General features: G+C 34.4%; 1 protein-coding gene across 4 annotated transcripts in view; it reads left to right on the top strand.

Annotated features, from left to right (window-relative positions):
• TMEM170B (transmembrane protein 170B) overlaps positions 1–25,434 on the top strand; it is a 70,012-nt gene that overhangs the window by 9,142 nt on the left and 35,436 nt on the right. For 3 of the 4 annotated variants that reach the window (XR_005557446.1, XR_005557445.1, XR_005557444.1), the window contains exons 2-3: positions 6,328–6,498; positions 10,265–10,518. Coding sequence is in view for 1 of the 4 variants with exons in the window: in XM_039349492.1 (XP_039205426.1) it covers positions 6,328–6,498; positions 10,265–10,395 (302 nt within the window). In the remaining 3 variants the exon portion in view is untranslated. Of the gene's footprint in view, positions 1–6,327; positions 6,499–10,264; positions 14,425–25,434 lie in introns of those variants that run through there. The other variant, XM_039349492.1, reaches the window with a different exon arrangement.

The raw sequence follows: 25,434 nt of genomic DNA, 5'->3' as shown, positions 1-25,434 counted from the left end.
GTTGTATATTTTTTTATTAAAGGTCATAATGTTTTTTTAAAAGCACATATGTAAAAAATATTCAGATAGTCTTGATTTAGCTACTGTTTCAGATAGTGACAATTCACGGTTTTGACGGTGATTTAAAAGTAACTTTGTGATCAATGCCCACATTTACAAACTTCTGTAGCATCTCTTAGTCATATGGTTACCATTACAGTCAGTAGGCATTGTCTTGTGCGTGATCCTTTCTTTTTCTTTATCCTTCCCCCCCCCCCCCGCAGAGAAATTGCCTAAACAAGCTACCTCTTCCTATGCTACTTTGACCTGGTTCCAAAAACTGCTAACCACAAATTAACAAGCTCAGCTCTTCGACCTAAAGTAGTTGATTAGACTTCTATTGCTGGCTTACCCGCTACAGAATAGGGACAAGACCCTAATCAATTTCATACTGAATTTTTTTTTTAATTTCTAAGTAGTCTATGCTAGTCCATTCTTCTGGATGTGTTGTCCCCAATAAGCAGTAAAAACAAATAAGTTTGAATAAAACATTGTATATAACAAATTCTGATAAAGAATTTGTTGAATATTGGAAAAGTATCAAGAACACAATGAAAAGCATAACATTTTGGAAAGAATTTGATGAAAAACAAAAGGAAGATGTAGTGAGAGCAATAAAAATGATTTAGATGAAACTCAAAAATATAAAGAACTAGAGTAGTCCCCCCAAAAGATTAACTGCATAGTTTTTGGCTCAAATCTTGAGAAGCCTACACTCCAAGCTAGCAACACAACTGAATAACCTTCTGCAAACAACAATAAAATGAAGAATGAAAGAACATTTCTAGTACCAAAAGGCAATCGGAAAGCAAAAGATGACTCTAAGTTGCTAGGTCACAACACTGAAATTGTTAAGTGGGATTATGAAAAATCTAACACAAGTTTATTTGAAATAAAATAAACAAAAGAGGTTTCTTTTTTTTTTTTTTTATTAAAAGTTTTATAAATTTTACAAAAAAGAAAAAAGAATACAAAAACAAAAGACAACATATACAAAAAAATAAAACTAAACAATACATATATAAAAAAAAACCCCCCACCCCTCCCTTCCCCCCCCCCCTGAGCTTCCCAGAGCAGAATATAGGCTTAAGAAGTAAAAATAAAAATTAAATTAAGAACTTTATATTTATATATATAAAAAGATTATCTATAATATATATAAAAATAAAACTTATGAAAAAACTATATAATATTTTTGTATACCCAATCTAAATTGTATAAATTTTATCCTTCCCCCCCCCCCCCGCAGAGAAATTGCCTTAAACAAGCTACCTCTTCCTATGCTACTTTGACCTGGTTCCAAAAAACTGCTAACCACAAATATAACAAGCTCAGCTCTGTCGACCTAAAGTAGTTGATTAAAGACTGAATCTCATTGCTGGCTTACCCGCTAAACAGAATAGGGACAAGACACCCTAATCAATTTCATACTGAATTTTTTTTTTAATTTCTAAGTAGTCTATGCTAGTCCCATTCTTCTGGATGTGTTGTCCCCAATAAGCAGTAAAAAACAAATAAGTTTGAATAAAACACTTTTGTATATAACAAATTCTGATAAAGAATTTGTTGAATATTGGAAAAGTAATCAAGAACACAATGTAAAAGCAGAATAACATTTCATGGAAAGAATTTGATGAACAAACAAAAGGAAGATGTAGTGAGAGCAATAAAAATGATTTAATGATTAAAACTCAAAAATATAAAGAATCTAGAGTATTGTCCCCCCAACAAGATGATGCACCACCCTCATAAGCCTATTTACCAAAATTTTTACAAATATCTTATAATCCACGTTTAAAAGAGATATAGGCCTATAATTTTTTGGTAAAGTAAGATCTTGATCCTCCTTTGGAATCAATGATATAAAGGCACTACGCCATGAAGGAGGAATCTCTAAAGTAAGATACCCATTTAATGGTTGGATCATCTCCTCCATTAAAGCTTTATAATAAACAGCGTACCCGGTGCTTTCCCTAATTTCAATTGTTGAATTGCTGAGGCAATTTCCTCCTGCCATTAATTTCATATTTCTGATCCTCAGTCAATTTAGGAAAACTTGCCTCAGCTAAATATTTATTTATATCTAACAATTGTACATTAGTAGATTTATATAAGTTTTGATAATAATCCAAAAAAGATTTTTTAATTAATTCCTTCTGAGAAACTAGTTTACCCTTGTAATTTATTTTCTCTATTATTCTCTGTCTCTGTTTCTTTCTTAATTGATAAGCCAACCATCTCCCCGGCTTATTAGTACAAAATGTATTTTGTTTCATAAATAATAAAGCAGCTTGATCTGCTATCAACATATTAAATTGTGACCTTAATAACTTTACAGATTCTTTAGTACTTTCATCAGAAGGATTTAGAATCAAAGCCCTTTCTTTTAATTTAATTTCATCTTCAAGTTCTCTACGTTTCTGAATCTGATTTCGCTTATAAAAATTATTCATTTTTATCAAAACACCGCGCATAAATGCTTTACCTGCATTGACTTTTTCTTGATTACCACGGACTTGTATAATAAAGTAAAGAATGTTAAGATTTTTCCTAGATCACTGACGGATCATAGTCCAGTTTGGATGGAGCTGATTCAAGAGAAAGAGGAAAGAAGATCCTGGAGAGTTAATGAAAATTTGTTTAGACAAGAGAAGAATGTTCAAAAATTAAAGGAGTGTTTAAAGGACTATTTTGTTTATTTGACTTCAATGTCAACAAAAGAGGTTTCAAAAAAACCATGTAGCACAAGATACCAGCTACTAACTGATGAAACGATCTTTCAGTTACAAAAAAAAGAGAGACTTCTATAGATTTTTTAAAAAAAGCATTAAAATCGCTGCTCCTAGATATTGTAGGAGGAAAGTTGTGTTAACTTATGGTGGCCAAAAATCAGGAGGAGTTTGGTAGCAACTTTTCTGACTAATACATTTTATTAAAAGTCATAAACTTTTGTAAGCTGCAGTTTACATTATCAGATGCATAGAGTGAAACACAGGAGTAAAAGTTGGCCTAAACAAATATGCTGGTTTGGCACTTAATAAAGATAAGTATAGAAGATGGATTACCAGCTAATGAATGGAAATACCATTAAACACATGGAACCTGAAGATTACCAATACTGACTATTGATGAAAACTACTAATTTACTGCATGACTGAGATTTAAAAAGTCCCCTAGTTCTCATACCAAAACAAATCCATTTGCTAAAAATCTAAATTTAATATTTAGTTCTAATACTTCTCAAAATAAATAATGCCCACTAATATAGCATTTTATTCTATTTACGTATTAGTATGTGTCTCATAAATTCTCTGGCTTACGATCAGCAAAAACAATTTGATTAAAAATAGAACAGTATAAAATAAAACTAAATAACATGAAATATGGTAGAACAAAACTTGCAGGGTCTCCCAACCACAGGCTGCATTAATTAGTTTTAATTCCTGGTTGAACAGAAAGTTCTTCATCCTGATGAGCCAGTATCCAGCTTTCCCTTTTTAGGGAAAATGATTGAAAAAGTGGTTGTGTAGCGGCTTCAGAGGACTTGGATGAAGCAGATTATCTGGATCCTTTTCAGTCAGATTCATATTTGAATATGGTATGGAAATGGCATTGGTTACACTTTTGGATGGTCTCTGATGTGGGCAGGATAGTAGCTGTGTGTCATCCTTTCATTACTTGACCTCTTGATAGCTTTCAATACCATCAGTCATGGTAACCTTCTGGACTGACTCAGAGGATTGGGGTGGGTAGCATGGCACAATCTTGTGCTGGTTCACCTCCTTTCTCAGGTCAGTTCCAGTAAGCAATGACTGAGGAAAAGAAATTCCACCCTGTGTCGGGGTACCACAGAGGTTGGTACTCTTCCATCTGCTTATTCAACTGGATCCAGCACGGGGGGGGGGCATGTTAACAGATTCTGTTGCCTAGAGAGCTATATTTAATGGATTTTAAGCAGTGGCCTTTTGTACTGTGGAATCTTCTTCCTGCTGAGATGTGGTTGACATTATTGTTGTCCCTCAAGAACTGTTTATGCCAACAGGCCTGGGGATCCCAGGGGAACAGGTGAACTAGTGAAGTGACCCTGCTACTTTTCACATCCCTTCATCTATTATTCTTTATTTTATTTTGGTTTCTATACTTTTTAATATATTTATTAACTCTTTTTAGCCTTTTTGTAAGCCACCCAGAGTCACTGTTGTGAGATCAGTGGTTATATAAATTAGTTTAATAATACTGTAACCAGATCTTGAAGGCCTTATGAAAAATCATGGGGGCAATCTAATTTCAGAAGAAGGATGTTCCATAAGGTGGGTGCCACAGCAGTGAAGGGGTGTTTCTTGGGATCCACCAGATGTAGATCCCTAGGCAATAATACCATCAGCATACTTTCTCTGCAAGATCGAATGGGACAGACCCTCAGATAGCATGTCCGATGCCATGAAGTGCTTTAAAAGATTAAACCAGCATCTTGAATTAGACTTGCAAGCTAACTGGCAACAAATGTCGCTCATGGAGCAGACTCTTAAGAGGATCCCCAGGTTGCACATTGGGTCTATCTGGGGTAGTGCAATCCCACAAAGCACCAAAGATTGCATGATGTCCAGGCTCATTTTTACAATCTCACCAAGTAACCAGAGTTGTTTTTATGATGGTCATAAAATGAGTCACCACAGTCATTAAGCAAATCACTTATTGTTAAGTGAACCACAAAGTCATTAAAGCCAGCATATCCAATTGGCATCTTTGTTCCATTTGCCACTGGAAAACAGTGAAAAATGTCACAAATTGTGGCAAGTGACCTTGGAATGTTGCAACTGGTCAGAAATGCAAGCCAGTTGTCAAGTGCCTAAAATGTGATCACATAACAACCAGGGGTGGGCAATTACAATTTTGACGATGGATCATAAATAGCTTTTGTAATGTCCATCAAACCTTTGAATGGTCAAACTGTCATAAGTTGAGAACTATTATATTCCTATTGGATTCTGGTTTAATTACGTAGATTTTATATGGTTCAATATATGCCTCTTTAAATGAAGGAATATTTTCAAATTATGAACAATTAAAACAGTAAGTGGTAAGTGGTATTTAATACTGTACTGCACTGTAAAACAACTGTTTTTGGAAATTAAGGTATAAGTATATTTTATTAAAGCACTATACTGTAACTAGTATGTATGTGTGTTGAAATTCTATGGTTTTAAATATTATATTTTGAATAGTCCTACAACTGCATACTGAGTTAATTCCATGAATTTAAAGATTTGTTTTATGTACTTGAGTATTTAACATCTCCAAATAAACAGAATTTTAATATAACATAAAGCATTCATTGATCAATTTAAAAAATTAATATTGTTATTTCACATATATCAGTCCTATGTAGCTGACATTCAGTCCTCAAATAATAAAAAAACCTCAGTCTATAAGCATTCAGAAGCAGTGTATTGGTAACTAAAATATTATTTGCTTCATCAAAGAAAAACCCATCATTTTGCATATTGCCCATTTAAGCAAAGTAAATACCTTCAGTACTTTACTTTCACTATTATTTCTTAAGAATTAGTATTCTGTATGTTGGTTCCCTTAAATTACGTCCTTATTTTAGCTCTCAGAATATTTTATGAATAATGTTTGTGAGTATGTATGAGAGATATTTGTATGCATACACACACACACATACCCACATACATACAAACATATCCACCAAACATAAACACATTAGCATAATTGTGAAGTGATCATTTTAAAATTTCCTTTCTTTGTTTTAATATTTAATTCTTCATATAATTGTTTTGCAACCTATTACCAAAAAGAGTTTTCTTGGTAGCTCACAGAAAAGGAAGCCAAAAAAAAAAAAAATCTAACACAGAAGTATGCACAGTCCTTTTGAAAATGGGTGGAGGACAGAATAATAAAATGAATTGGTATGTGAGGATTATTTCTATGTATTTGACATATTGCCTTATATTTATTTAATTATATTGACTTATATTTATTTAATATTTACTTCTTTATGCCATCCGTACATTCCTCACTAACAAAAAGACTTCACTTGGTAGTGTGTAGGAAAAGAAAAAAAAATAAGGAAAAACATTGAGGTATACATAATATATTTTAAAAAATGGGTAGTGAACAAGATAATAAAATTAACTTGTGAGAGTTACTTCTGTGCATGCATTTATATCTCTATCATTTTCCACATACTTTATATATACATATATATTTGTTTTAATCAGAAAGAAATAAGAAATATTAACCTGCTGTTTGATTACTTTTTTCCAGAAATGTGGTACTGGGTTTTCCTATGGGCTCTCTTCTCTTCTCTCTTTGTCCACGGTGCTGCAGGAGTGTTAATGTTTGTCATGCTGCAAAGGCATAGGCAAGGGAGAGTAATCTCTGTCATTGTGGTCAGCATTGGATTTCTGGGTTCTGTAACTGGAGCTATGATAACCAGTAAGTCTTACATGTTAAAATACAATCATGGTTCTTTTTGAAGATTATTATTAGCAATTGTAATAAATGTTCATATATTGCTTCTGCTCATAATTTTTCAGATTTTATATTGGATTGCTATTCATTCTCTGAAAGAAAAAAAAATCACGCATAAGGTTGTAGCTATTATATTTTTTATAATATAATAATATCCTAGGTATAATTCTCTTCCAGTGCCATTATCTGATAAACAATATAACCACAGTTCTTATTCTCAAGTTACATACTGGCTTTATATACATGTTTTGTGAATTTCTGATAATGTACTTGGATCATTTGTGTGCCACGTCTGTTCCATAACCTATCCTTTTATCCTAGTACAGTTTCTAAAACCCTGCATTTTGAAGCCTAAAATAGGCGTACCTATTTCCATGATTCAAACTGATAATAAAAGTCTAGACCTTTAAAAAAAGGGTTCTGTATTGAAGAGGATTTTATTACCTTCATATTGCCATTCTAGCTTTGGTGAAAATAGCAATAGCTATTGTTTTAACTTTCCCTTATAAAAAAATGTCTAGTGCAACTATGGCAATAAGTGATGCGAAATTATGACGCTTTGTAAAGCATTGAAAGATCTATTGTGATATAGTGAAATTCTGGATAAATAATAATAGCATAATCTTCACATTGTATAGTAAGTTTTCAGTTGCCATCAGAACAAATTTGCATTAATTGTTGGTCCATATTAATGCAATATTGCAGTGGAGCTTTAGGTATCTAAATAAAGTGGTATGGAGAGGGGGTTCACAATTACTGTTTAAAATTGATTCTTAGAATAAATCAAAAATTATTTGAAAGGTGAATGCCCATTTTAAATAATGTACCTAAACTATATTAAGTGCAGTGCAACAAATAGTGAATAGCAACTAAAGCCTGGCACTTTTATATGTTAATGCATGTTTCTTATTGTATTTAAGATAATGAAGGTTCTAAAGAACCGTTTAATAAATTGACAATGAGACTTTATCCATTTGTTTTTAAAATTTTAAAAATATCTGTTGCTTTTAGATTCTAATCAAGATTTTGTTACAATCTAAAGTACTTTAAGAGATAGCTACTGAAATAGTTATACCTAATAATTCTTCTCAAAAGAAAAAAATATTGTCTGATCCTTTATAGAATAGGTGCACTATTTTGCTTATCATAGCAAATTATGATTATCTCAATTCACACAAATTATGAGTATAGATTTATATTTGTTTATAAATATACTATGTCATTGAATTGTCTCCAAATATTAGATCTCAAGTGCTTATTAAAACATGCTACCCAGGAAAAAAAGTTTAATATGAATTTCATTTTCACCTTGTAAAAATATGGTATAATATATATAAAAATTAACCCCTCTGGCCCCAAAAGCCAAAAAGTATAATTACTTAATGTGGAAGATACTATAGAGTGGTTCTCTCCTGGGTCAAGTTAGACAACAGCTGCATCATTAGCTTCTTTCCATGACTTCTTGATTCCTAAATGATTTACTAATGTGGTATGAAAAGGAGCATTGCTTGGAGTTGTCAAGCTAGTGCTTAGTGATTTCAGGAGATGTGCAATCACCCCATATAAAACAATTGGGATCTCATGAATTTTTTTACAGTCTTTTTGGGGGGAAAGCAAGGCTTGGACTCCTATATAAAAACGTATGATATTTTTTTGTGTACCTGTGTGGTAGATTTATATTCCCTATAGAATTTTTCATAAATTAGTTAGGAGCAACAATCTATATCTAATGCCTTTGTAATCATTTTGTACAGTAGAATTTGCTTTGTTAACTGTAGATGATAGGGTTCTTTCATTATGATTTAGTTACGATTTATTTAGTGTTATGTTTTCCCTACGTCTAAAGAAATTTCTGCATAGATTTTGATACATTCTTTGAGATAACCACAGAAATACAAAAAAAACTTTATAACACAACTTTGAGCAAGCAATTAATGTCCAGTCTTTTTGCTTTCAGAATTTTTGTCTTCTACTGATTTGGGGTTGTGATATTTTGGTTTAATAAATTAAGTTATCAATAAAACTTGCACTTGATATGCAACCATTATTGTCTTCTTGCAATACAGAAGAATGATGCATTTAGTTTGTTTTAACTAGGAGTCATTTCATTAACCAAGATTTATTCTAATTATTTTTATATTTGATTTGTATGGTTCTCTTACATAAATTAGAGTGATAAAAATGAAGTGTCCTTATCTACCACATTTGATTTGATTAAATAATTATGTACACACACACACACACATACACACACATACGGAGTAGAATCTTTAATATAAAGATTGTCAGATCTACAATATCTTATGAGGACCCACATATTATGATTAAAGATGGTAGATTAATCTTATGCTAATAATAGAATAATTTATGAAAATTTTCTATAAGGAAATTTATATTAAACATCAAACTGTTTTTCAGATAATTGAATAATAACTAGAATGATTCTATTTCTTCTAGAAAAAAATCAATAAAATATTCAGTTTTCGGGGGGGGGGAATTCAGTTTACTTCAAGTAGGATACAGATAATCCTCAATTTACAACTACAGTTGGGACCAGAATTTTGGTTGCTTAGAAATGCAGTTGTTAAATGAATCATTATGTGACTGGACCTGATTTTATGACCATTTTTATAACAATCATTAAGTGAATCACATCATTATTAAGCAAGTCATGTGGTTGTTAAGCAAATCCAACTTCTCCAGTTGATGTTGCTTGTCAGAAACTAACTGGGAAGGTTGCAGATTCCAATCATGACTGCAGGAGGCTGCAACTGATCGTAAATCTGAGGTGGTTGCCAAGTGCCCAAATTAGATCATATGACCATGGGGGTGGTGAATCAAATGTAACTTGGAGGAGAGGTTATAAATCATTTTTTCTGAGGCTGTTGTAAGTTTGAACCATTATTAAATGAACTTTCATAAATCAAAGACTACCTATAGTATGATTACCAGCTTTGAACCAATCCAGTATATTAAACTACGGTCTAAAGTTGATTTTGTGATTCTTCCTTGATTTAAAGTTTATTTTCTGCTCAGTTGAAATAGGAAATTGAATTTCACTCTTCCAATTCACTACAAAAGGAGAGAGAGTGTAGAGGTCAATGCATGCCCGATTGAACTAAGCATATACATTAGCTGTAAGTGGAAGAGCATTCAGTTGGAAGGTTACTTTGCTCCTGTTTTCTAGGCAGAATGCTTGATAAGATTTAAACAATTGAAACAATTAGACAGTGGATCAAGGTCCAAAGGAAATTGATCTGGACTATATATAAATAAAGAATTCTTAGTATCATTGCAGAACTGAATTCTATTTTAGGTTGTTTCATCAGCAGTCAACAATCAGAAACTAAACCTTGAGATTATTTGATCATCGGTCTTTCATAGGCTTTTAATTATTAGTTTCTTACATGGGTTGGGAATTTTAAGTCTCACTGAATGGGGGAGCTGAACACATATTTACATATCTCCCCAAATGAATGGGAAAGAAGTGCTTAACTTTGCTGGATTATTTCTTAAATATACTATGGACATATATGCGTAGAAGAGTGTTCATTTACATTTTAATAAATTATAGAACTGTACTGTACTTGCTGTCCACTGTGTGATAAGAGTTGTAAAATAAATTGTGTAGGGGGGGAGGGAACATTACATATTGACAATATGGTAATTTTTGAATAAAAATCTTTGGTTCTAATTATAATTGTACTTTTGTCTTTCTTGTCCCTTTCAGGTGCAGCAGTGGCTGGAATTTACAGAGTGGCTGGGAAAAGCATGGCTCCCATGGAAGCACTGGTGTTTGGAGTTGGGCAGACTGTACTGACAATAATTATTTCATTTTCAAGGATTCTTGCAACACTTTGAATCTTCTTGCTACACTTTTACTTTTTTTATGAAAGTGTGTGCATAAAAGGAAGCAGTCTGCAGTGAAGCTTTCCAGAAATGGCTTCAGTAGCTGATGGATTGGAATTACCAGGGAAATGCATGGTATGTGGACTGCAAACTAGAGGTTCTATCCATTTGGAAAATGCTTTCCTCTAGAGTCCAAAAATGACACCCTACTGCACTGTACCTAATGTGCCTCTGTCATAGGCAAGGTGTGATCCATTAAGGAGAAGCTTGAGATAAATCACCTTGTGAAGCTGCTAATCAGTCAAACAGTTGGTGTTGTGATCATTGTATGTGATGTTATTAAAGAAAATACAGGGGCATTTCTGAAGAATGAATAAATGTGCCAAATGTGAAATTGATTTTTTAAAAAAAGATTTATAATGTGACCATTTAGATGTGTAGTAATTGAATGCTGCAGATATAGTTTTAAAAATTCAGGTATAGCAGCTAGGTATTTGCTTATTATTAATTGAATCCCATTCAGTTCAGAACATTAGCATGGCCTTGGGAACAAAACAGTTGTGAACTGATGTTATATGTGAGCAGATTCAGTAGCTGAAGCAAAGCTCTAATAAGGATATGAATGCTGTTGATTCAAAATGAGAGCATTTTATGAAGGGGTTTATGAGATACACTGTATTCACTAAAGCCAGTTTCAGTTATTTATTTCTATACATTTCATATCTTATAATTTATGGTATACCCTGTAGTCACACTACAGATTTTGAAAAGTTGTATAGGTGAAATAATACAAAATGAAATGTCTTTTATGAAATGATCCATTACAAAGCCAGTTTTAATGATCTCTAAAATTAAGGATTCACGAATATCATTAAGACCAGTGGAAACCAATAGTTTTGAAAAACTCATGTTTACCAGATTATACTGAGACAGATACGGAGAAAGGAAAGAAAGAAAAAACTGTTTTGTATGTGATTCAGAACAAAATTATTCTGTTAAGCTGTTATAATTTTAAGAACAGGACAGTTTAATTTCCTTTTCAATTTTGCAATTTTTATCCCAAAGGTGCTTTTCAAAAGACAACAGGGCTTTCTTGTTCTTTTTTTTTTTTTCCTTGAAAACATTTCTTATCCAAAAGAAGCAAAACATTTTCAAGGGAAAAAAACCAAGAAAATCCAGTTCCCTTTTGAAAAGCACCTTTGGGACAACTGTGATCTAGATATTCAGGAAATCTTCATAGAATTTTCCCAATTTTTAGATAGCTTGGGAGCAAATATATGGGACTTTTATCAGCTTAGCTTTGAATAGTTCTGTTTGTGTGCTTGAACAAAAGCAATAGTGGCGTGACTGCAGCTGTCTTTATTATAAAATGTATAAAATGAATATCAGTAACAGAAAGTATCTTAATGGACCAATATGAGTATTAGGAAGAAATGACTAAATTGTACTTTGTCCTGACTCATATCCTTTGCATGTGCTGGTGTTTGAAAAAACATTTGAAAGAGACTGTAAGTGGCAGTGGCTGAAAAGCACACAGTTTTACCATAGAGGTTTAGGTACTTTTGTTGTCCAACTGGTTCATCATTCATTCATGCTCCTTCCTTAAAAAGTGGAATTTCTAGCTAGAAATTGGAACAAACAATCCTGATATATATTGACAGTGGTAGTCTGTGTATGTGTGTGTTTTCCTCCATTAAGGAAGTACTGTGTGAATTGATCCTTAAAACAGATTAAAATAGGTATTGTGTCTATATATGCATCTTTTAAAAAAAGATAAAAAGACAGCTACAAATTGTCATGAAAATAGAATCATACCCACAGCAATAATTATTTGACAGTAAAGTTCTTTGCTCCAGAGCTTTTCTAAATTTTGTGATAAAAATCTCAGTTTATATTCCTATGTATTGATATATTAATTTTCAAGGTTTATCCTGGTCTAAAAGAGTTTAAAAGAAATTTATTGTTTATCTTTTTGTCATTCTTCAAATAGTAATGGTAGGCAGTTCTAGCAAGAATGAATCTATCTGTATGGAACTACTTCATCAATTGATAGCAGAGCTCTCTCTGCAGTAGCCACAAATATAAATTTTGTGCTCATCCTGGGCTCTGAATCAAGGTCAAAAGGCAGTGGAAATAGCATTACTACTGGGAATTTAATAAAATATATTTTGTTGCAGCTAATTTAAACTTAAATACCAAGGTACATTTATTTATTTATGTATGTATTTATTTATTTACTAAATAGACAGTATTATAAAATGATTTGGGGGGATGGTAGTGCCTTGAGTATATATTAGAACTAATTTTTTAGTTTTTCTATTTTTCTGCTGTTCTTGTCTATTGATGGATTACTGTTTGGCAATGTTGTAATGGATGTGGTAAGGAAGTTCCTATTAAAAAGACAACAAAAAACGCAATTGAATACTATTACCCCAATTAAAGCCATGAGGATTGTTAAAGAATTGGTTTAGTTGGAAGAAGATTATTTCTTCAAAAATTTATCATTAGAATCCTGCATCTTAATTTCCATATTTTATTGAGCACCAAAACATGGTATATATGTAATGCTGTTGTGTTTATATGTAAACTGGTTTGATATTTAGTGTTTGTGTACAAATCTAATGGTTTTAAAGACAAACATTCTCAGGCCCCAGAACTAAAGACAGTTATATAGATTGTATTTGTAAATTGCTAATTATAAAGATTTTAGGGCTATATGCAGAAACATTGTTATGCTGGAAACTCAGATGCTTCTTATATTTGTGATTGCCTCATCAGATGAAACTACCAACAGTTTTCACAAAACAAATTCTATTGGTATTAAAACTAGGCTGGGAATAATTCATATGATAGTAGAAATGCACTTTTTGTTAAAATACTGCAATATATTTATTGTCCTCAGAATATGTTACATATTACTGTAACATTGCCATCTAAAAATGGATCTACTGGGGAAAAAAAAGAAGCAAAATTACTTTACAACAGTAGGCAATCATAGATAACCCCTAGTAAGATTAAACTGATGAAGTGTTTTGTAGATAAATCATTGTATATGATTATGTTTGGGTTTTTTTGTATAAAAGGATGGTGAATAGAACTTCTTACTGTTCTTGTTTAGTAATGGATATTTAAATATACATTTGAACAATAGATACCATTTAGTGAAGACATCGCTGGCCTCCCATGCCTTTGAACAGAATACATCAAACTTGTATTTTAAAGTGACTTCAGTGATAGTTATTTATTGCTTTTAAAATGGATTTATATATTAAAAACAGGAATGAAGTAACCAAGGAAGTGTGTTTTAGAGCAATATTCTTTTATATTCAGATGAAACATAAGGAAATGATACATAAGGAAAATGCTTATATACTAGGACAAATTTTCATCTTCTGAAAAGGTTGAGTGTGTATGAATTCCTTGTAAGTTTATGTTAGAGTGCTGTAGTTCAGGATGAAATGTTTTTTTGTATGAATGGTATTACCATAATATTTCCAGCTGCTGAAAAAGTGAAAGAACTATCTATGTTGTTCTCCAAAAATGTCTTTGGACAATTTTTTCAACTTCTTAAGAAAAAATGCAGTGTAACATTTCCGCAGTACCAGTATTTGAACATAAACAGTTATTAACAACTGTTGGAGAGCAATTGAAAAATTCATACAGTTCAAAATAAAACTCTTCCAGGCCTTCCTTTTTTAAGTAAATAACATAGCTTAAGTTTGAAGAAATAGTCTCTAATGGCATTCTAGACATTCTCTTTAATATTACTTCAATTAACAGGTTAAGTTGGTTTGTTTTATAAACATATGGACCAAAGAGATGGTTTAGTCTTTGTTGTATTTATTTGTAATATAGCATTTTAAATATATTTTTCTTGAGTAATTTGAGGAAAGCAGGAGTGTTTCCTCTTTAGTTTGCACTTTGCTATATTTTGTTTCAGTATGATAAACTTATTTCTACTTGAAGCTTGCATATTTTTGTTGTACTATAGTAAAACCAAGCAATCAGCTTTTGGTATAATTAAACAGATTTTTAAAATTAGTTATGGTTGAAGTTTATTATCCATTTAGGCGACTCTATGTCTCTTTCCTCTCCCCACAACAGGTTTAAGATTAACATTTTAAGACACTAATTTTGTACATGTTATCAGAATCTTGCATCATTGCATAAAATATTCAGTGGGACCAAGTTTGTTCAATTCAGTAAAGGTTTTTTCTATCTCCATTTTCTGCCTCCAAGCCTCATATTTATTTTCAATCTGTGTTGCAAGGGTGAGGATTATGTGGTTTTCATGAATCCATAGCTGGATTAAATTTTTTATTTTGTTACATGACCAGTTTTTAAAGAACAAGACAATTGTGTTTAAGCTTACAAAAGCTTAATACAAATTTCGTTTCTACTTTTGGGGAAAGAAGCAAAGTTAGCGATTGCTCCTGAATTTTAATTGTGGGTGCTTTGGATTAAGAAAATAGTATCAGAGATGACAATTCAGCTATAGAACCATGAACTTCAGATGCAAATATAGCCACAGAAAATAAAAGTTGGTCAGTATTTTTTTTTTAAATGTGTTTTGTAGGGTCCCAGGTAAAAAAAAAATTCATTGAAATTAATAGAATTAGCTGAAAAAATAGGATTAAAGTGTAGGAAGGCTTCTCCCTTTATTATAAACTTTGAGATTAAAATATAGATAAATTGTAGAAAACACTGAAGATCTAGCAAATTGAAGAATTTCCCTCATGTACAATTCAAATTAGTACCTCATAGAATTATAGTAAATGTGAGAAGGGCCTCAGTGCTTACACAAATGTCTGTTCAGATTTGTGATATTTTGCTTTTGATTAATGCCATTTAAAGCTTAAGATCTTCAGTTAAAAAAATGGAAAGTCAAAAATCAGAAAATTATCCATGAGAAGGCTACATTAGATTTTGCTTAGATGTCTCTGGATTTATTTTTTTTTTAATTTTTTTGAAGGTGTTCTTGAGTACTCGCTTAGTCATTACAGAACTATTAATTTATTTCTCAGAAATGTTCCTTTCTTTGTATCAATGTAGGTACATTTTCCATTTTGTTTATGAGCATTTGCACATTCATAATTTTAAATGTGCTCCTGGAAAAGATAAGAAAACCTTGTAACTTATTCTTGAGAGATACAGATTATCTTAATAGCTTCAGAAATTGTTGTTTCATAATAACCTTAGACAGCTGTTTGCATACTATAATTTCTGCTGCCTTTACGTTCACACAAGTCCTTGTACAGTTTCTTAAAGCACAGATAATGGAAGGTTCTCTACCCAACTGCAGGTTCTTTATAGTATATGATGGTGTGAAGAAAATCTTATGATCTGCATTTTAACCTGGAAGATTCAGTAAATGGATGACTCTCATGGGAGTGGGATGGGATAGTACAATGTTACTTGTTGGATAAATAAATAAAAATAAAAATCTTAGTTCGATGGGATGGGAATAAGCAGCACTGTATTGTGCTGATTCTCTTGTGTCCTACAAGGTTGGTTCCTGACGGTATTGCATGGGAGTGAGAGTTCCGCCATCAACCCCTATTATGTACGGTACTCTCTCTACTCCTGTTTAACTCTACATTAAGTGGCTGTGTGAGGTAATCTGTCATCATAATGTGTACCCAATTGTACATCTCCACCCCTGATGAACTAAGTTGATACTCTGTCTCAATGCTTGGAGTCTGTGAGTCTGGATGGGAAACAACAGACATCAACTGAACTCTGACAATACTGAGCAGCTTTGGGGTTTTACAAATTTGGGGATTTACCATCTTTGATGCACTGGGTCCTCCTGGATTCACAATTCCTACTCAAAGAGCATGTGGCAGTTATGGCTAGGAGACCCTTTGTGCAACTTTGTATTATGTGCTGGTTGCATCTGTTCCTTGATCAGGAGGCTCCACTCTCAGTTTCTCAAGGCATGGTCACCGAAGTATCTGAAACGGTGCAAAATACAGTGTCGTAGGCAGTTATGTGCACTTGCATGTTGTACATATTGCACTTCTCTGTAAGTTGCATTAGCTGCCAGTCTGTTTCTGGGTTCAATTCAAGAGGTTTTTGACCTTTAAAGCCCTATATGGCATGTGGCTGGGTTCTGTATACCTGTCCCATCAAGGGCAGCAGGACCTAGGGAGCAAGCTTCTCTGCTGTGAGACCTACCCTTTGGAACATCATTCCCTCAGAAGCTTTGGTCCTATTGACCTTCCAGAAATCCCTTAAAACCTACAGCACAATCATAATTGTGTCCAAAGAACAAATCTCTGCAAAGGACCTGATAATCCAATCCCAAACCCACTGTCTGTTAGATGTATTCTTGCTTTACGTGATCTTCATAAGTGAGGAATATCTTTGATGCAAAGGCAAATTGCAAGTTCAGTTTTAATATATCAACATTATGGCTGCAGGATATTTGTATAGGAATAGTTTTACCATTTTTTATACACAAAGACCAAGTATTAAATGAAGTCCGCTCCATTGTGTGTGTGTGTGTGTGTGTGAAGTTATACTGTACCTTATGCACTGATGCAATATGCATTTTCCTTCAGAAAAGTGATTTTTGTTTTTTAATGTGAAGAAGTTGTGTACAAAAAGCTTTAAATGGAGATTGGTCATTACTAACATTTTAATGTAAGGTGTTTCCATTATCTGTTCCAACTAAAGGAATGAACGAAATTAAGTTAATCTCTTTTGCTTCTTCTCTTAGTGCTATAAAGTGAATAATAAAAGGAAGTGTGTACTATTTAGGAAATATTTTGTTGTTTTCTTTTGTTTTTTTAAACAGTTTTGTAGATATTTTTTTCACCTTTGCTCAAAAGGTATTTGATCCATTTCAGTGGAAAGAGTAATATTAAGGTTTAAATATTATAGTTGCCGATGCAAACATGCAACTATGAACAAGATATTTTTTCTATATAAACTGACTTGATCATTTAAGAGTCCTGTAGTCAGTGGGAATATTTATGCTCTATACTGAGCAAAGTTAATGTGTTCATTAAGCTCTATGTTACCTAATGCATTATACTGCATGTTTTATTAATTTAGATTGGAGGAAAAGGATAAAACATTTATATATAATATGTAAATAATGTATACCATTTTCATTTTATATAAACTGCTTTTCAATTTCTCAAATTATGTACAAAACCCACTGTAAATTACTTGTACAATAAATGTTTTTTCATTGAAATAATTGATTTTTCAAATCAGGGGAGCAGCTTTTATACATTTTCCTTAGTGCTGCATTTCAACTGCAGTCCTATACATAATTCACTGGACACCTAATTTATTTCATTGGAATTTATTTTTTACTAGACAGATATTAGGTTGCATTGTTAGTGTATTTGTCCTAAAGTCTCTGCATGAAAGTCGATTCAGTAGCTCAGCATCCTTCCAAATTTAACTTTATTTGCCATATAAATCCGACTCCTCCTCTTTCTCCTCTTCATCCTTACCCTGAGGAATGTGTAACAGCCGATTATTTGTTGCAAGGACCATTTTAGTAGCCTCCCTAAGGCTTTCCAGAACAACTAAGTCTTAGTAACTGACCTAAATGCCACCTTCAAGGGTGAAACTCAAGTGGTGTCTTTTTGTTCATACTGGATAGGTAGAAACTATCCGTGTGGTAACTGGTGCAACTCTCTGTGAGATTACTTTGGTGAACTGGGAGATGTTCTTAACTACACAAACTATATTTATAGATTGATTGGTTGATTGATATAGCTGGCCATCACTCACCAAGTTACTAACAAGTGGGTGGCTTAAAAATATCCAGAATATCCTCTGAAGATCTTACCTAGCCTGGTAATGAAACATTTGGAACCAGCCCATAAGCCCGGAGAACAAACCACCCTCGTATCCAGAAAAGGGAAATGGTAAAATGCAACTTGGTAAAACATACTGCACTAGGGGTTATGATGGCCATCTGTATTTTCAAGGCGATTTTCATGTAGCAGTAGTCTCATCAAGAGATGTCCAATATATGAGCTGCTGGAAGTAAATCTCCTGTGACCAGAAAAGGTGGTAATTGGAAAAGATGGCATTTTCAAAGGCCTTCCTAGAGGCAAGCAGGACCAATGAGTCCAATAGGATTCATAGTTACTATATAGTGTGATTCTATCCAAAATCAAAAATGGAGTGTCACTGCTCTCAGCTGTCCCCATACCTATAGATGACTTAGCAATTTCATATAGATGTGTGGACAGGAAGGGTAAGAATATCTAGCACCCCATAAAAGAGGGCCTTAGGGCTTGACTTGTCCCCACTAGCACCAGTAACTGGAACCACTAGAACACATTAACGTTTCTCAGCCTCAGTGGCTGGAAAGAAATATAACATCAATCAAAGGCGGCTAAGAAGTCAATTAGGATCAGAAGGGCTGGGTTCCTCTTGTCATAGTCACAGGAGTAATCTAAATATTCTTCATGCCATTATCATACCTGAATGCAGTCTCAAACAGATTTAAATAATCTAGCTTCTCCAAGATCCTCTTAACAGCAATCTTCCCCTCAAAGAAGACATTGGAGAAGGCCTTTAATGATCTAATAACGTCTGGGTCAAGTAATAACTTTTTGAGCAGGGGGCACATCAACACCTCTTTCAGATATTCACCTTTATTACTCTTTTGTCTCAGCTACCTGTCCCTTCCCTGGAGCCTTTCACAAACCAGGAGAGGGAGAAATTTTATTTATAAGTGGTAGAAGTGTTCTCTACTTCATCAGGATTAACGTTCAGATTCACCCCAAATAATCCTACGAGATGATATTGCTTGTATTAGACCTGCCCAGCTAGTGTCAACCTTTCAGTGAATCTGAATTATTTTATTCTTAGGATATATTGCAAATTCTTCACACCATCCTGCTATATATATACTTCATATATTCTTCCTCCCTCAGAGGTTCTGGGTCACTTTGAAAAAGGCTGCTGGGTGACAATTTTGCTCTTCTAATAACCTTGATTTAGATCTGAACTTGAGGTCTTAACCTGTATTTAGACAAACTTCCCTTTCTCTTCCTCCTACATCACTTAATTTAATTAATTTGTATCTCACCGTTATTATTTTTACAAAGAACTCAAGGCAGCACATATCCACCCCAGCTTCCTCCTCCTATTTTCTCCACAGCAACAATCTTGTCCAAAGTCACAGGTGCTTCTTCATTCCAGCAAGTTAACAATGTTTTGACACAGATGCCATCCAAAGTTTCAGGTGGAAATAAATAAGCATCCTCTTGAAACCAAGCAGATGGTTTAGCGCTGAGGCAAACCAATTGACTAAAATCTTCCCCACTCTGGAGAGAGGAGGCATTAATCAACTCCATAGCAGTCAGAGAGAGTGATTTGACCAGGCAGAGGACCGGCATTAATATCCTCCCTCCTCGCATCACATGGCATATTTGAAACAAAACCCAGGTTTAATGCATCAATCCTTTAATAAACTAGGACAAACCTACGCATTGACTGTGAACACTTAAATTGCCACTGAAGCCACTTCCAGGGAAGGTAAATTGAAATCAACAATTGTAAGCCTGGGGAACTCTAGCAACAAACAAGAGATAAGATCCAGGAACTCAAGAGGGGACGTTGCTGGGCAGCGAGGGAATGGTACAAAAGCTGCAGTCCTGGCTAGAACCTAACTTCAGAAGCAGCCCTGTACCCACTTACCTATAGATGAATGCTTCCGATTGCCAGCAAAGGTTTCTGCAACCCAACTGGCATTCTTCCTCTGCCTTCCGTTTGTGGCTGGTGCCAAATCTGGAACCCAGATGGGTGCATTTCTGAGAGGAAAACCTGTTTCCCAAAGATGCTTTTTCAAGAGGCAACTGAACTTTCTTGTTTTTCTTCGAAGACGTTTCACTTCTCATCCAAAAAGCTTCTTGGATGAGAAGCAAAACGTCTTCAAAAAACAAAGAAAGTTCAGTTGCCTCTTGAAAAAGCACCTTTGGGACAACCATGACCTGGATGACCGAGAATCTCCATAGAAACATCTTTCTCTTCACCCATCCACCCACTTTTATTAGTTTTGACTTATCGTCTGTTGTTAGATAAAGGATGAGGAGAGGTATGAATAAGAAGCAGACTTGGCATTCGGAATAAGCAGCATTCGGAAACCAAAGCTTCCAAATACCTGGTGAGCTGGTTCTTGGGATGAATGCAGTGGACCAAAAGTGTAAATTGGTCCCAATCCTCATTCCCCAAAAGCAGCCCACTCCTTCTGCCTCTTGCCATATTTCCCTGTTACTTCTTCAGTCTTCAGTCTTCATCCAGCATCCCCATCTCCTAATCTTCCATAAATGAGACATCTTTTTTTATCCACATCTCTGCTCTACTACCCTCACAAGCTATGGATTTAAGATATCTTTCACCCCTTGTTGCTTTCGTAACAGAGCTTCACACCTCCATGAAAGGTTTTCGTCCTTGTTCTCTATAATCTTTCCATTCTTGAGATCTGTCAGTCTAATAATCTTCAGCATCTGGCCAAGTGCCTCTTTGCTGCAGTAATCATTTTACTCTCTTCTTTCCTAAAATTCCATTCTTTTCCACTTCTAGATGGTACAAATGCACACGCTACTGCAATTTTTTTCAGGAGAGTGAACTGAAGGCAAAGGCAGCAACAATCTAGCAGTCCTATTGCCAAGGAGTCAGTCAGTTCATGACTGAAGAACTGAGGCTCAGAAGATAAGCAGGAACCACAAATAAAGCAACATGGAGTCAAGGTTGACACTTTTGTTCTCAGTGAAGATGCTCGTTACTGGCAACAGTTCCAATAGAGGCTGACCACAGGTGGGACTCCCAAATGTATCCTAGTGAAGCTGATTCTTCCCACTGTGCTTCCAGATGATTGGGGGCTGAGTCAGCCTCAGGTGATTGATTACTAACCTAATCCTGAAGCTTACCAGCTGGTGGAGTAGGCCCTTCAACTTTTGACTCTTCCAAACCAGCTGGTAATTTTGGATACTATTTTCCCCTTAAGGTTAGCTTGGTAAAATAAATGGAATAAACTGCTCATTGAATTCATGAGTTATTTTATACTGTGATCTTCATGTAAATTTCATTTTGAAATTTTGCTGCTTTGTTAATTGACCATTGAAGAAATTATGTGCTATCAGAACTATTGCAGTTCACATTCCGAAAACCAACCAAAATTGGAGGCTCCCAAAATTCCCTCTCTCCAAAAAAATTCTGCTAAGGAAACATAACAGGGGTCTTGAAACTTGGCCTTTTTATGACTTGTGGACTTCAACTCCCAGAATTCCTCAGCCAGGCATGCTGAGGAATTCTGGGAGTTGAAGTCCACAAGTCATAAAAGGGTCAAGTTTGAAGACTCCTGATATAGAATACCAACTTGAAAGATATTAATTGGTAGATAATGAGCAATCTGCAGAGTAGAGGATATGTCACTAGATGGTGCTCTTTACCCATTCATTTCATATTGTTAGGAGATTCTAAAACCAAATAAGATGTTCAGTTTTATAGCTTGCCTGTTATTAAGTGGTGTAGCAGGAACAGTCACACTGAATTCAGAGACAAACTCAGTTCATTTTTTTCATTAAGGTTTGTGCCTTTGATATTTTTAATGTTGCCACAGCAATGTATTAAGAATGTATTAAGAATGTATTAAGTTCAGGAATCTACAGGTTTAGTGTTGATGTAGAGAAGTGATCATGTTTTCTGTAGATGTGGGCTCAAAGTAATATATTGTTCTTTGTGTGCACTGTGATGCATCAACTAGTCTCTGCCATTGACGTCATATACTCCAATGGCAACTTACAACATTGTATTTATTTTTCAGCTTGGCAAAGGAATATGGTGTGCAATCCATTCTGCTTCTTGAGTTTAGATTACATTCTCCCATCAAATTTAGGTACTGAGGACCTGTTGTTGCTCTTGATATTTGTACAGTTTTTAATGAATGAACCTGTCAGTGTGTAATTGCTAACTGAAGTGGTTTGCAAAAGTTTCCATTTTAGTTATGTCCTGGGAAGGCTATGTAACATTTGTCCAAAACATCTGTCCAACTTGGAACCTATTTGAATTGACTCCAGATCATCACTTTCCCTTTGAAAAGACACATACCTTGCAGAGCAAGACTCCACGCAGGTCAGGATATTCTTACAAATAAGGAAGAATAGCTTCACCTATTTCTTCAGAAATAACTGAAAGGTAGCAATGTTTTGGTCCTAACTTTTCGAACATGACAAACTGCAAAATTCACTCAGTAAACAGCAATAAAATTGTCAATAGAAATGACCAAAGGGAATCCAGAATGACAGGAGTAATTCTTGCTGGTGTAAAGGGACAGCAAATAGTAAACTATTCAGAAGGATTCACACGTAACTGTTCCTGGAATATTCATGGTAAAATTTTCTGGAATTTGGGAAATACAAGATTTATACATACTTGGAATGTTCAACGCGATTTTGATCACTGAAAGGTGGAAGAAAAGAGAGGAACAGGATAGCCAGCAACAGGGTGGATGGATTTACAGTGCCGATGAGCATGTCATTGGAAAGTTGGGTTAGGGATAAATTGTTGAGAGAAAATCTATGTGGATACAAGTTGACAACATGAAAACAAGTTGATGGCATATAATCAGTCAATGTAATAGAAATCTCAAAAACTGGATGATTATGTAAAATGAAAGAAGCGGTAAAAACAAGAATATATATATATTCTTGGGCTAGTCTTCCACTCAAAGTTATTTTTCATCTCCTGGCACAAAAGGATATACAGTAAAAATGTGAATTTGATGTGCAAGAGATACAGCAGCTGTGAGGCCAGATTTGAACTAAACAACCAGGCCTTTTCCAGGACCATGCCATTAATGCAAAGTTGTTTTGCTGTTCTAATTCAAAATACATATATAATAAAGTGTTTCCTGTGCTGTACACCTTCTGTCAGGGGATTTCAAACCTGTCTGTCCAGATTTCAGTCAGCTTCTTCCATAGTAAGAGGGAAACAAACAGCTGGTTGAGCACCTGTGTGAAAGTATAGATTGCCTGTAACACTATCTGCCTAATTACTTGCTACAAACAGGAGATGGATCATCAGCAGGTTAAATCAATTGATCTTTTTCCTGACAGTTATAGAAGGGGAACTGAAAGCTTAGCTTCCTTTTCCATTTTAAATCTCCCAAAATGTCACTTGGGGATGATGTGGTTGATTATGCCATCTTAACCTGTCATGTGTCAAGGATGCTTCAGAAACACATTTGCCCCAGGAATTTAGTGGCATGCAGGAGATCATAATATTTAAATATTAGCTTAAATATTTACTGTAAGACACGGGGGGGGGAGTATTGCTTGGAATCATCCATTAGCTACCAATACTTAGAATTATGATATAAGGTGGGGTGTCAAACTCGGCACGTCATGTGACATGTCTTGACATATTGCAACTTTTCCCCCATTGCCAGAACTGGGAAGGGCGTAGTTTCGGCATGATACAACAGTTTCACATCCCTGATATAAGGAATCCAAATCCATTTGGATGAATTTATTCCTAAGGAACCATGTAAATTCATCTATAATAAAAAAAAAGTATATTGCAATGATAATGAAGAAGAAAAGAGAAAACAGTGATATATATATGTAAATATAGTTAAAAGCATTGAGCTCTACAACACAGCAGCCCATAGATCTATGTATGGAGATAATTTTCAATGTTCTGAATAAAACCCAATGGAAAGCTCCCCACTAATATTTTTATTGGAATGTGTAAGGCTATCAGATCTGAAATCCAAAAATCAGGACTACCGGTAGAAGGCAGCAAAATGGGAGGCGGCTCTGTCTCTTTGCTGCCATCTTGAAGTTTGTAGGCCATGTCTGGTAGCCATAAATTCTTGTTATGATAAGCATATCTGCCATGCGTGCACCACGCAGATCTGCTGATCCCAGTTTAATGGCATCCAAATATTTTAGGTCTGCAGTGCCCAATTTCTTAGACAGTCATTGAAGGATGCTGACATGGAACAGAAGCACTTAAACATCTTACTTGGGGAGCTGATGGTTATTTTAAATATATACAGTATTTATAACACTGGTACATAAAGCATCTAGCCAGATAACATAGACATCATGTTTAATTTTAGAACCAAATCAAAGTCCACCCAGCCTAGTCACATTGTTTCCTATAATGGCCATCCTGATTTTTCTGGAAGCTTATAGCTTATAGACATGAAGAAAATCTACTTTCCCTACAGATGATGCTCAAATGGCTAATATTCTTTCCTAGGTTATCGGACCATTCCTTTATCATTTATGGCAAACATTCCTTCAATACCCCTACACGGTTTTATGAGGAGAGGGAATCTATTTTTTAAACTCTGTAAAATTAAGAAACTTCTGATGCTTTTCTTGCTTATTTTGGATGTAGGCCCACCACTGAGACTACTTAAGTTATAAATCCTTAACTTAAATACTTAACATAAGTCATGTTCATGATTTGTAATTCTGGAAAAGGAACTGTCCTCTTTCAGAGGGCCCATTAATTATTACATACACTAAGCATGTCTGCTAAATAGGGCTAGCCTATAAATCTAACCTATCAGGCAAAGTAAATGAACCAGCTCCGTGATTCAGAAATGATCAGTGTGTTGCCTTTTAAAATAAAACACAGAATTAATTAATGGCTGAACCTACATCAGAGAAGAGTCCAACAAAACAGTAGGCAGATAAGGAAAAAACCCCAAAACCTGGAAACAGGCACTCTAGTCATTCTATAAGGAGCCTGAAGACCAAGCAAACTATTGTAAATTTATTTTTGTGCAGGTCTAACTCACTGAATGAGTAGAAATTTGAAGTGACCAATAAATAAACTAACCATATCAAGCAGCCTCCCCTGATTCTTGCCCATGCCCTACCTATTTAACAAGTAGCTGACTCATTGTGAGGACATCAAGTCTCAGACTCAAAGTTGTTTAAAAGTATGGCACCAACAACTTTTATCTTCTAGGAAACAGAAGATGAGCTGCATTTTTCTCATTAGAAAATATATGATCACATAGCATCAGGTATCTGGCTGGTGGGGGTTATGGGACTA

Source organism: Crotalus tigris, unplaced genomic scaffold (genome assembly GCF_016545835.1).
Source record: "Crotalus tigris isolate CLP2741 ecotype Arizona unplaced genomic scaffold, ASM1654583v1 scf7180000017564.2150845, whole genome shotgun sequence".
Taxonomy (NCBI): Eukaryota; Metazoa; Chordata; class Lepidosauria; order Squamata; family Viperidae; genus Crotalus; species Crotalus tigris.
The sequence above is the reverse complement of the archived record's forward strand: the minus strand, read 5'-3'. Positions and strand labels throughout refer to the sequence as shown.